Here is a 14,230-nt window from a genome sequence, read left to right as displayed (position 1 = left end):
TAGATATTGCAAATAAGGGAAACCATGGGACCTATGTTTCTTTGGGCTTGGCTTACTTCACTTAGGAAGGGATGTGGAGGGTAAACAAAGGAGGAAGCTGCAATGCTTGATAAGAAATGTACTCATTATCTTGCCCATGTAATTGTAACCCCTCTGTACAGTATGTTCACAAAAAATAAAAATTAAAAAAAAGTGGTCATAAATATAGTGAGTGACTCCACTAAAAGTATGAGACATGCATGGTGGAACTACAATATGAACCAGAGAATTGGCACAAGCACCATATGGTGTAAAAATTGTGAATTATTGCTGTAATATCAGTGGGGTACAGAGTTCAGTCAAAGATCTGACCTACTTGACGTCTAATTGCCATGCCCCATTTATCTACAAGAAACTCTTAGTGGATAAATAATTCTATCCATAGCCAATAGCATACATAAAATTTTACTTAGCCCAGACCAGACTTCATTTCATATCTGTGGGTAGATAAGAAACATCCATGGGCTGAAACTGTAATACTCAATGTGCTTACATTATCACACTAACAAAAGTACTCAAGCATTTTGGGAAAATAAGAAAATGAAAATCAGCTAAATATGGATAAAAAGAATAAACTAAGCCAGGCACTAGTGATTCACACCTGTATTCTTAGATACTTATGAGGCTGAGATCTGAGGATAGTGTTGGGCAGGGATGTCTGTGAGACTATTATCTCCATTTAACCACCAGAAAGTGCCAGAGAGGAGATATGGCTCAAATGCTAGAGCACTAGCCTTCAGCAAAACAGTTTAGGGCCAGTTCCCAGGACCAGCACAAAAGAAAGATAGACACACCAGTGACATATAAGACAAAGGTATATATATATTTTATAGCAGGGAAGTGAGTAATTCATGTCCTACGATCCCCGCTCTCAACTTTGGGCAACTACCTTAGGCTATACTTGTCATAGTAGCCCTTGGAAAGAAGTGCAAATGATAAAACAATGACAGTTTCCCTTGCAGTAGAAATCAGATAGTTTGCTAGAATTTCTTGAAGCTCTTTACAATCATTTTTCATTTTTTTTATTTGCTATACTCATTTACTAGTGAGACTCTCTGTTATATACTAAAGGCCAAGAATATGCATGTGCACAAGTAAAGCAGACCTCATCAGGGCAGATAAAATTCTCCCATAAGGGATCTTTGATAATGCTGAGCTGCATGGTATGCTTGGATTGTGGAGCATTTATGACATGAAATGACACAAGGCTTAGTTTGCAACAGTATCTATTTGTAAGAATGTGTGTGTGTGTGTGTGTGTGTGTGTGTGTGTGTGTGTGTGTGTGTGTGTGTGGCAGTCCTAGGGCTTGAAATCAGTGCATCAGAAACTGTCCTTGAGTTTTTTTTACTCAAAGCTAGCACTCTGTCACTTGAGAAATATTTCTACTGACAGCTTTAGGCTTGCTAATTGGAGATAAAAGTCTCATAGATTTTTGTGCCTTGTCTGGCTTAAATCTGCATCCTTACATATCATCCACATGAGTAGTTAGGATTACAAGCATGAGCCACCAGCCTTCAATAAGAATTTTTATCCATGTCTTCAAAATATAGGTGTTAATAAGGAAAAGTTATCAGATTACTGGCCCAGGGGGACAGAAAAATGTAGCTGCAGCCTTTTAGTCCCAAACTCATTCCAGGGATTCAGGTTGATTGTAATAACGTTCCTTCATTTTCTGTGATGACACCTGGGATGGAGAAGATGCAGAGTTTCTGGCCTGAAATGAAGACCCTACAGTCCTGGAAAGTAGAAGATACATGGAACAAGATAGAGTCCTTCCTTACTAGCAGTAGATATAAGACTAAATTATGGAATTGAGCTGTTCCTGCTGCAATAGGGATAGGAGGTCAGTAGAGAGGAGGCAGAACATTGATGTGTGCACCCAGAGCTTCCTTAGCCACGGCCCATCCTCAGAACAAAATAGTAAATGGGAATAGAGTGACGAGTTACTTACGGTGTGTGCTCTTCTTTCCTGGAAGAATCGCTATTACTATGATCGATTCCCAAAGTGTAGAGAGGGAAAAACCCAGCGATCATCACATCTCCATCCATATGTGCTCGGTGTTTCATAGTAGAGAAGCAGCTAGTGCCAGCCAAGGACCTGACAGGGAAGGGAAACTGGAGAAGGAGTGTGAAAGGCAAAAGATACATCCCTGAAGCCTCTGCCACACTGAAATTCTGTTCAGAAGTGAGGACCTCAAGACAGATATGTTTTTATGTGCATATGTGTCCTCTTATTGGTAGGTATTTATGCTATAGCTCACCTTTCATCAAAGCCTCCTGTGAGTCCCCAGAAGTCATGTGTAAAAGTATTCCCTGGGGCTCTACATTTGTGGCCTTTATTCAGGAGAAACACATGAGTTGGGAAACATGTTTGTGGAATTACCCCAGGTGCTATGATTTCATCCAAGACCACAGATTGTGAGGCCCAAGAGATGGAGTTATCTTGGATGGATTTTTTGGTCAACATCTGTGTCAAGAAGCTGTTTTCATGAAAGCCATTTGGGATGATGCAATTGGATTTCCTCAGAGGATGCCATTTGATGTGCATGATGAAATGTCCACAAAAAGTCTATCCCTCTAAGATGTCAACTAAAGTTACAAGGGTATTATACCAAGAGGGTTGATTCCCACCCACAATGTCCATAACAACCACAGAACATTGATGGTTGATACAGGGATGTTTCCACAAGAATTCAATATGCAGTGGCCTCTAGAAATGTACCCATTTATTGTTGCTGAAACTAGCAATTACATGTGAATAAATAACTCCACTTTTGCATTTTGAATTTTTCCTTTCAAACAGATAGTGATTACTAAATATGTTAATATACATCAAGACATTTTCAGGATGTAGTAGTCTGAGAACACATGATAATAGAGGAAATTTTTTCTATCACAAACCTAAGTCAATATCAAAAGCAATTCTATGTTTTCAAGTTGTCAACATATTTTAGATGCACATTCCATGTAGAGACTTCAGTGGCCATGGATAAGAGCAGTACTTCAGGATAGTGATCAATCTGTACAAGGCTGTAGTGTTGGATACATGTTGTGGGACACTTACCCATCATCATGCAGTGGGTGTCAGAAAATATATCATATATGTACTTTAAAACTGCAGGAGGAAAATTAAAAAAAAACTTTTCTAATGATATTGCCAAGGGTCTTTTATATTTGTTTATTACATTGATAGGATTTTGTCACTTACTTTAAAAATTCTTAGTAGCATATGGTAGCTGGGCAGAGAATTTATTTAGACATGTACATGTATGCATGCAATGGGCCTCATCCTTACAAGGTGGTGGCACTGGTTCATATCATAAATCTATAGTTTCTTGAGGGACCTACATACTGATTTCTACAGTTGTTTCATGAAATTACATTCCCATGAATAGTGTGTAAGTTTGCCCTTTCCCTCCATTTTTACTAACATTCCTTGGTTGTATTCTTGATGATAGATATTATCACTGGAGTGAGATAAAATTAAGTGTTGTTTGTCTTTAAATTTCCTTTATTAGCCATTTACATTTCTGGTTTTGAGAAGTATCTTTGATTTTGTTTGCCAATTTAATTGGCTTGTTGATTTTTTGGTGTTTAGTTTTCTGAGCTTCCTGTATATATTGGTTATGAATCATCCTGAGCAGGAAAGTCCAGAATACTCTCATCTCCAAATAACCACTAATGATTTGGAAGTGGAACTGTGGTTCAAATGGTAGAGCACTAGCCTTAAGCACAAAGGTCAGCGACACTTCCAGGGTCCAGAGTTCAGGCTCCTGGACTGATCACAAAATTATACCAGGCCCTAAAGCCAAATATTCTCCCAGTAGCCTCATAAAATACATTACAAATGAGGATTCAGTATTTCACACAGTATTCAACTGCATTAATAAGATTTCTAAATTCAAGAAAGAATGTGAAAAATAAGTTCATTAGAAATAAATATTTTAACCATAACTTGATATACATATTGAGGATATTACAAATGTAAGGATATTTTTTTCATGTACTAAATAATACCACCTCAAAACACAACATTCAGATATTTTTGCTAAAACATTGTTATATTCCCACAGAGATAAAAGGGTAGAAATCCATAATTGGATATTTAATCAATCGTAGTATTAGCAATATGAAACAGAAGAAAGAGGAAATGATGCATAGAAGAGAACAGAAAAAAATTGTTATTATGTAACCACATGAGATAGACATATGATTCTATGAACTAGAATCCAATACATTTGTTTGAAATAATATTTTCCTTAAAAAGTTATTTGAGTTGTTGGAGATAAACATTTCAGACTGTTAGCATATCCTAAAACCACTAAGTGATAATATAGCAAGGAATTGCTTTATACGTATATTTAACCAATGTAATGTTTCTAATACAAGAAAGGGTAATTTAGGTAGTATAAATTGAAAGCTATTTCAAACCATGGTTAAGCAAATTAATACTATTTTGCCTCTGTAATTTCATCAAGTATTATTCCATAAATTCAATTCATTTTGAGATTAAATTTAGGAGAATTTTTGTAGAATATGACCAGCCATTGCTGGAAGCTACATAAGTAAGGTAATGAGTATATTTTGTGTTGAACAATGTTACCTCTTCTCTCAGTTTATCCCATAGTCCTCTGACTCCCCTACCCCATGTTGTGAAGTTCATTTCTAACATATGGTCTAGTGAGTATCACTTTTGAACTGATTCACCTTTTGTTCCACTGTTTCTGTGGTTTCCCCCATTGCTTCCCTTAATCAGATAAAATTATATGCAAGACAAAGGATACAGAGATCTGAGGATCAAAGCTAGCCTGAGCAGGAAATTCCGTGAAACTCTTATCTCCAATAAACCATCAGAAAACCGGAAATGGTGCTGTAGCTCAAGTGATAGAGTGCTAGTCTTGAGCTGAAGAGCTGAGGGACAGCTCCCAGGCGCAGAGTTCAAGCCCCATGACAAAGAAAAAAAAAGAAAGGAAAAAGAAGTAAAAAAGAATACAGAAATAAAAAAGTTGACCATGCTGGAGGAAGATGGCAGAGGAGAAGCTAGAGGCTAAACAAGCTCTCACATAGAAGACAGTTTTAGTGTTCCAGTGAACAGTCCTAGCCTAGAGAAGCACACCAAGTGTGCCATCACAGTAAAGGGAGTTTGGCCAGAGAGGGAAAATCCAGGCAAGGAGACAGATCTGTGGTGGCAGCTGTAGCCACCATACCTACAATAGAGAGAATCCGGGACAATGGTGCCAGACGCGGCAGGGGAGCAGATTCCACTCAACAACAGCAAGAACTGACAAGGAGCAGATATCTTCATCCTGCAGATCACAGACCATAGATGGCCCAGGGACCAACACTCTGGTGTGAGTAGAACCCTGACATCCTGATTCCTTCTCAGGGAGCAGAGGAGGGAAGGCCCCCACTCCCCCACCGCCAGAGATCTCCATCTTGGATACTGACAAAGACCCAGCTGAGCAGCTTGCTCCAACTCAGGCCTTGGAAGGAAACAAAAGAGTTATTAAGCAGGTCACAGGAACCTAACCTGACCTGCTAGGCTCAGTCCAATAAGGGCAAAATCACTCAGCCCAGGCAGAGGAAGCATTGCCTCTGGAGGAATGCCTTTCTTCACTGGGTAAACAGAACCAGAGGCTACCCCTCCCTACAGCAGCCTAGACAATCAATTGAAAATCAGTAAACATAACCTGAGAATGGCTCCAGGCTGGGCTCTCTGAGTGTCTCAGGAGCTGGCCCCTCAAGGAAAAGCTACTGTGTGATGAAAGGCCTCAACCCTACCCAGAACCTAGCCTCATCACAGCATCTCCAAACTATAGGAAACAGCCATCTCCCTCTTCTGTGAAACTCAAAGCAGTCTCCCTCCCACTGAACTAGCCTGAGATGAGGATCACAAAATCCTGGGTAACGCAGAGCATTTTTCTGCCTGCTCAAACAAACTGACTTAAGAAACCAATCAAGCCACAGGAAAACCTATTACCACAAGCAGACCAGAGACTCCACCAAGAGACTAGTTACAAACACAGGGGAGATACAGGCTCTTCCCATTACCCACTCCCCCGCCCAAAAAAAAATCAAAGAACTAGTTATTGCAAATAAGAGAAACCATGGGACCTATGTTTCATACAGGTGGATCCATTGCAACAATGAGATGTACAAGTCGCTATGTCGAAAACGAATTTTACAACTTTGGTGGGGGGGGAAGGATTGGGTGGTGGGGCTGGGGGAAGATGGGAAGGGATGGGAAGGGGAAAGAAAGGAGGAAGCTAGGGCTCGGAAGGTGGCTCAGTGGTAGAGCGCTTACCTTGCATGCCTGAGGCCCTGAATTTGACTCCTCAGCACCAGATAAGCAAAAAGAAAAAAGCCGGAAGTGGTGCTGTGGCTCAAGTGGTAGAGTGCTAGCCTTGAGCTGAAGATCTGAGGGACAGCGCCCAGGCCCAGAGTTCAGGCCCCATGACCGGACCCCCCCCCAAAAAAAAAAGAAAGGAGAAGCTACACTCCTTAATAAGAAATGTACTCATTATCTTGCCCATGTAATTATAACCCCTCTGTACAGTATTTTCACAATAAAAATATTTTAAAAAATCAAAGAACTCTTTTTGTGTCTTTTTTGTACATTTTAATTTTTTAAAAATTGTTGTCAATTCATTTTTTTCTCTCATAATTTTTATTTTAGGTGTAGGTGTGTGTGTGTGTGTGCTTTTAAAAAAATCTATTTTGACATTTTGGTCCTTTTAAAAAATTTCTTTTCATTTTATTTCTTTCCTTCTTTTTTTTCCGTGACTTAATTGCTGTCCTGCTTATACCCAGATATAAACCCATCATCGATTATTGGTGCTTATCCCCCATTGTGTATATACTTAATCCAGAAATTTATTACTCAATTAAACTTTTAGGCTTAACTTCTTCAATAGCAGTGTTATCTCTTTATACCTATATAATTTTCAAGTAACTAATTTTAAGAATTTTTACTTTTTAGTTTTTCATGCCTCCTTTCTATCACATCCCTAATCTCATCCAATCCTTTTCTTCTCTCAATATCACTCCTTTACACTTACATAATTTTTAATTGTTTCATTTTTTAAATTTAAATTTTTGTTTTCCCATTTTTTCTCACTTTTTTATTTCTATCCTATCATTCTGTCCAATCCATTTCCCTCATTGAGAGTAAGACTTGGTTAAATTCACTTTTCTTTTACCTCTCCACATCCCTGTAATCCTATTTTTCCTCACATTTCTCCCTAAACCTAATAATTTCTGGTTTGCCAAATTCTTCCTTGCTGTTATTAGCCCATTAATCCATAGTTGTTTGGTGCTGAACAGATTGTATCTGTTGAACTAGATTATATCTGCAGCCATTTTGACTGTGCAACAACAGGACTTTGATTGATGCTTGCCTTAAAATAGTGTTCTAGCACAAAATTGGTATTACTTTCATATCAAATGGACAGAACAAGCCAGAAAAACACAAGAAAAATGGCAAGTCTGCGTATCTCAACTCCTACTCATGATAATCTGGTGACATAACAATTATGCATAATCCAAAGGAGAGTTCCCAAAAAACTATACAAACACTACTGGTAAACGAAAAGATTGAAAACCTACAAAGGACTCAGTGTGAGTGTGATAGGGAACAAAAGGAGGCAAACCAAAGATTAATACAGGAATCTAATGAGCATGAGGAAGCTACTCAAAGACTGATACAGGACTTGCATGAGCAGGCTGAGAACAAAGAGAAATAAAGGAATTGCATGAGCAGTCTGGGAACAGTCAAAGAGAAACACAGGAATTACGAGAGCAGGCTGAGAACAGTCAAAGAACTATAAGAATTGAATGAACTTGAGGAAGCTAATCAAAGAGTAATACAGGAATTGCAAGAGCAAGTTGAGAATAGACAAAGATCAATAGAGGCATTCATGGAATCCATTAACAAGGAACTGAAGGAAGTCAGGGAGACCACAAAGGGAATGCTGAATGGAGCCCCACAGAAGGAATGGGAGCCCAAGGAAACCATCACCAATCAACTAAGTGATTTGAGAGTAAAAACTGAACACCAGATTAAGGAAGTAAAGAAGTTCATACAAGATCAAAAGCAAAACTCCAACAAAGAATTTGAATACATCAAAGCCGACCAATTAGAAGGAAAAGAAATAAAAAACAAAGTAGAAAGTCTTGACAGTAGGTTAGAAGATCGAATCTCGATGATCAAAGACAGCTTAGATATTAAAGAGAAAGAACATACAACTATCCAAGACAAATCCAAGAAATATGATAGATCTATTCAACATTTGGAAGAGACCGTCAGAAGGCCTAAACGAGGATAATGGGTGTAGAAAAGCACCTAGAGACAAAAGTTAATGGTCTAGGAAATTTGTTTAACAGGATCCTAGCAGAGAACTTCCCAAACATGCAAAAAGATAGGCCTATTCAGATAGAAGAATCTTTTAGAATCCCAAATAGACCAGGCCAGAATAGGACATCCCACTGTGACATTATAATCCACACAGGATCAATTCAGACCAAGGAAAAGATCCTTAAAGCTGTCAAGGAGAAAAGATCAATCACATATAAAGGGAAACCACTTAGAATCACCTCAGATTTCTCAGCAGAGACAATCAAAGCAAGAAGAGCCTGGAATGATGTATGCCATGCCCTAAAGACAAACAACTATCATCCAAGAATACTGTACCCAGCTAAACTCTCCTTCATAACTGAAGGCCAAATAAAAACCTTCCATAGCAAAGAAAAACTGAAACAATATATCTCCACCAAACCAGCCCTACAAAAATTACTTGAAGATGTCCTATACATAGAAAATCCAAAGGACCACAATAAAGGCCAAGTAACTGCACCCAAACTGAGAATCCAAGAGCCATAGGAAGAACCCAGTTGCTGCAGCCCCCAAGAAGGCAGGTAACATGTCAGGAACTCCCAAACACCTCTTAGTCCTAACTCTCAACATTAACGGACTTAACTCTCCAATTAAGCAACATAGACTGTCTAGTTGGACTAGAAAGCAAGATCTTTCTACTACTACCTTCAGGAGTCACACCATAAAAACAAACACATATTGAAAGTGAAATGCTGGAATATGTACCAAGCAAACGGCCCTCCCCCAAAACAGGCAAGAGTTGCAATCCTAATATCAGATAAAATGACTTCAAATTAAAATTAGTGAGAAGAGATAAAGAAGGTCGATGCATACTAATTCAGGGATCTCTCTTTCAGGAGAGATTATATTATCTATTTACCAAACAACAGAGCACCCAAATTTACCCAAGAAACACTACTTTCCCTCAAATCTCACATAGATCCAAAGACATTAATTGTTGGGGACTTTAACACACCACTATCTCCACTATATAGATCAACTCGGCAAAAACACACCGGAGAAATCGCAGCTCTAAACAACTGCATAGATCAACAAGATTTAACAGACATTTACCGAATATTTCATCCAGCAGCATCAGAACACACATTTTTCTCAGCAGCACACAGAACATTTTCCAAAATAGAGGACATTTTAGATCATAAAGCACACGTCCAAATTCAGAAACATTGAAGTTATACGGTGCATTCTCTCAGACAACAAGGGAATAAAATTAGAACTCAACACCAAAAGCCACCAAAGAAAATCCTGTAACACATGGAGGCTGACCAACACACTGTTGAATCACTAGTGGGTTATGGAAGAGATTAGAAAGGAAATTTAAATGTTCATGATATTCAGCAAAAATGAACACAATCACCAGCTCCCCTGGGACACAGAAAAGGCAGTACTCAGAGGCAAGTTTATAGCTCTGAATTCCTACATCAACAAGTTGGAGAGATCTGAAATCAACAATTTAATGAGACATTTGAACCTCTTTGAAATAGAGCAGCAAGATAAACCTCAATCCAGTAGATGAAAAGAAAAAATAATAATTTAATCAGAATTAAATGAATTAGAATCCAAGAAAAACATAGAAAGAATCAACAAAGAGTTGGTTCTTTGAAAATATTAAAAAAATTGATAGACCCTTAGCAAATCTTATCAGAAAAAGAAGAGAACACAGCCAAATCAATAAACTCAGAGATGAGAATGGAAACATAACCACAGAAACAGCCAAAATTCAGAACATTACAAGGGAATAATTCTCAAACCTTATGCTAATACATTTGAGAACATGGCAGAAATGGACTTTTTCCTAGCAAATTTCAATATGCCAAAACTAAATCAAGAGATGTTAAACCATCTTAATAGTCACATATCAAGCATTGAAATAGAAACATCAATAAGAGACCTCCCATGTAATAAAAGTCCAGGACTAGATGGATTTACAGTGGAATTCTACAAGGCCTTCAAAGCAGGGCTCACACCAATACTACTCCAACTCTTCAATGAAGTTGAAAGAGCAAGTTCACTACTGAACTCATTCTATGAAGCCATCATAACCCTCATCTGAAAACCAGGCAGGGACTGATCAAAGAAAGAGAAATATAGGCCCATTTCTTTGATGAACATTGGTGCAAACTTCTCAACAAAATTTTGGCCAATTGACTTCAACAATTCATCCAAAATCTTACACCACAATCAAACAGGATTTATTTCAGGGATACAGAGCTGGTTCAATACATGCAAATCAATTAATATAATTCATCACATTAACAAGAGCAAGGATAAGAACCACATGGTTATCTCAATAGATGCAGAAAAAGTATTTGACAAGATCCAACTGCCCTTTATGAGGAAGGTTCTGGAAAAATTCGGAATCCAGGGAACATTTCTCAATACCTCAATTCCTGTATATGACAAATCTACAGCCAGCATTATACTTAATGGAATGAGACAAGGATGTCCACTCTATCCACTGCTCTCAATCTAGTATTAGAATGCCTAGCTACAGCAATAAGACAAGATGAAAACATAAGATGGATCCAAATAGGGAAAGATGAAGTAAAACTCGCCCTCTTCGCGGATGACATGATCTTGTATTTAAAGAATCCCATGGACTGTCCTCCCAAATTACTTGAATTGATTCAAAACTTTGGCAAAGTAGCAAGGTATAAAATCAACCCTCAAAAATCAATGGCTTTCTGCATGCCAGCAATGAGAAAAACATGGCTGAAATCAGGAAAGCAACTCCATTCATAATAGCCCGACAAAATATAAAATACCTAGGAATTAATTTAACCAAAGAAATGAAGGACATCCATGATGAAACCTTTAAAAACCTGGAAAAGGAAATCAAAGCAGAACATAGAAATTGGAAAAACCTCCCATGCTCCAGGATTGTAAGGATCAAAATCATGAAAATGGCCATATTTCCCAAGGCTATCTACAAATTCAATGCAATACCTATCAATATTCCATCTTCATTCTTCAAGAAAACCAGTGCCTTCATTCCCACATCTTAAATGAGATCTGAATGTTGGAATACTGCTCCTGGCCCCTCTAGAAATAGATGAAAATCCATGGCTAGGGCCATAATAAGTCCCTATCTCCCTCCTCTCCTCCTCAGTATGACTAGCAGGAATTTGCCTATCTGAGACATAAATCAGGCCAAGACACTGGCCTGTATACTGTGTGCCATACCGTGAACAAGCCACTGGGCTTAAATAGAGGCCAGAAATTCAATCATTTTGTATATTCCCATCATAGGAATGATTACAGGAGTGCACTACTGTGGACACTAACATCTGTACAAGACTGCACTGGAGCTCTGATTCCCTCGAGCTCCATAACTTACAGAGTTGGGAGGACAGACATCTGCCATCCATACTGCAAGAAATCCCATAAACTTTTTTTTTAATTGTCAAGGTGATATAAAGAGGGGTTTCGGTTACATACCTAAGGTAATGAGTACATTTCTTGTCCACCATAAACTTTTTTGCCCTGCCTACATTCAGACAAAGATTCCTTTTTCTGTTCCTGCAAAAAGCAAACAAACAAAAAACACAAAAAATGCCCAGATATTTTCAGGGGAATAGCATTGAATCTATAGTATCTTTTAGGAACATAACCACATTCAGAATTTTAATTCTGCCAGTTTGTGAACGTAGGAATTCTTTCCATTTTCTGGTTTTCCAATTTCTTTCCTTTTTTTTTTCTTGTGAAAATACCATACAGAGGGGTTACAATTACATGGGCAAGGTAATGAGTGCATTTCTTATCAGTATTGTTTTCTAATTTCTTACATTAAACCTTTGCCTTTCAGTGTAGGTGTCTTTTACAGGTCTTTCATTAGATTTTGAATCCTAGGAATTTTTTTTGTAAAGTCAACATTTGAAGGTATATATGAAGTCTATTGTGGGCTTGTATATTTAGCTTCTTTTATCATAATGGATTAAAAACTAAGTTTGTGCCAAACAGATAAAACAGAAGTTATCTTTCCGAGTCTAAGTAGATTGACTTTTTGTTTTTTTTTGGGGGGGGGTTCTGTCGTGGGGCCTGAACTCTGGGCCTGGGCGCTGTCCCTTAGCTCTTCAGCTCAAGGCTAGCGCTCTACCACTTGAGCCACAGCGCCACTTTTGGCTTTTTTCTTTTTGCTTATGTGGTGCTGAGGAATCGAACCCAGGGCCTCAGGCATGCAAGGCAAGCGCTCTACCACTGAGCCACCTTCCCAGCCCCAGTAGATTGACTTTTAAAGTTAATTTTTGTATTACTTTAAATTTTCTAGGGTATATGGTAAAAATGGGTCTTTCTTTCTTTCTTTTTTTTTGCCGGTCATGGGGCCTAAACTCTGGGCCTGGGCACTGGCCGGCAGCTCTTCAGCTCAAGGATAGTATTCTACCACTTGAGCCACAGCACCACTTCCGTTTTATTTTTCCACTTATGTATTGCTGAGGAATCGAACCCAGGGCCTTATTTATGCAAGGCAAGCATTCTACCACTGGGCCACCTTCCCAGCCCCTAAAAATGGATTTTATTATGATAACAATATGTGGTTACATAAATTATTTTGATCTGACATGCCTTTATCCATTACTTGCTATTTCCTCTAAAAATTTAAATTATTCTAATGACCTGCAGGATTTTATTTCATTCATGCATTTGAAATCCCTAATGTTTTCACTGAATATATCTAAACAAAAAATCAGATAAAAATTTTCATACAGCTTTTGATTCATAATACCACTCTCTCTCTCACACAGACACACACGTGCTCACATACACACAACACACACACACAGGCACACACATGCCCATATAAAACCAAGATAGGCAAACCATGACTCAGTGGCCAAATCCAGGCTGCTTTTATGAATAAAGTTTTCTTGCAACACAAAAGAAAACTAATTTCGTGTAGCTACATTTTCCTTGTTCCATTCTTTATATTTCTGTCCTTCAATTTATCTGTGAAAGTTTTTATTGCCATTAGCATTCTCTCTGCCTGCCATCCAGACACACTTGTTTCAACACATAAAGCCATACATATATGCATTCTCTTCATTCCTTAATGTTAGAAAAAAGAGAGTTGCGTAACTTTGCTGAAATCTCAAGAAGAAATTAGCAAGGAATGCAAAATACTATGCAAATGCACTAAAATAAAATATTCTCCCATCCACTTCATATCACACAATGAGGATTCAGTATTTTACACAATAATATAAACTTGACTCTGATAGTGAAATTGTAAAATAAATAAGAAAGACAAAACAATGTAGAAACTGATAAGTATTTTGATCATATTTTGATTACCATACTGAGGAAGTTGGAAATACAGTATACTTTGACATTTTCATTTGTTAAACAGTGTGTCCTCAAAAAAAGAACACACACAAAATTTTATTTGTCAATACATTGTTTTATTTTCAACTAAAATTTAATTAATAGAAATTAATAGTTACATAGTCATGTATTTATTAGACAACTGAATGTGAGAAAAGATTCAAGTTCATTCTGGGCAGGGAAATCCATGAAACTGTTATTTCTAATTAAAGATGAGAAAGGTAGAAATGAAGCTATGGTAAGTGGTAAAGCAGCCTTGAATGAAAAGGGTAAAGGACAGTCTAGCCCCTCACTTCAAAAATGTAAAAAGAAATTTAATTAATTCAAAAGACACACATGAGGAGCACTGGAAAAGACAAGAAATGGATGCAAATGTATGTATCTGTCTTAAATATGTGATTCTGTTGAAATAGGATAGAGCTCACTAAGTCAACCTATTTGAAACTATGAGAAATGCTTTCCTTATCAAATTAAGAGTTT

General features: G+C 37.8%; 1 protein-coding gene across 1 annotated transcript in view; it reads right to left on the bottom strand.

Moving 5' to 3' along the window:
- LOC105990253 (vomeronasal type-2 receptor 116-like) overlaps positions 1-2,587 on the bottom strand; it is a 40,813-nt gene extending 38,226 nt beyond the window's left edge. Inside the window, exons 1-2 of the mRNA XM_013022613.1 lie at positions 2,301-2,587; positions 1,991-2,137 (exon numbers count right to left, since the gene is read on the bottom strand). Of these exons, the coding sequence (XP_012878067.1) occupies positions 1,991-2,137; positions 2,301-2,587 (434 nt within the window). The remainder of the gene's footprint in view (positions 1-1,990; positions 2,138-2,300) is intronic.
- Between the last annotated feature and the right edge of the window lie 11,643 nt (positions 2,588-14,230).

The sequence above is a fragment of the Dipodomys ordii genome, unplaced genomic scaffold, assembly GCF_000151885.1.
Source record: "Dipodomys ordii isolate 6190 unplaced genomic scaffold, Dord_2.0 Scaffold64, whole genome shotgun sequence".
NCBI classification, from domain to species: Eukaryota; Metazoa; Chordata; class Mammalia; order Rodentia; family Heteromyidae; genus Dipodomys; species Dipodomys ordii.
The sequence above is the reverse complement of the archived record's forward strand: the minus strand, read 5'-3'. Positions and strand labels throughout refer to the sequence as shown.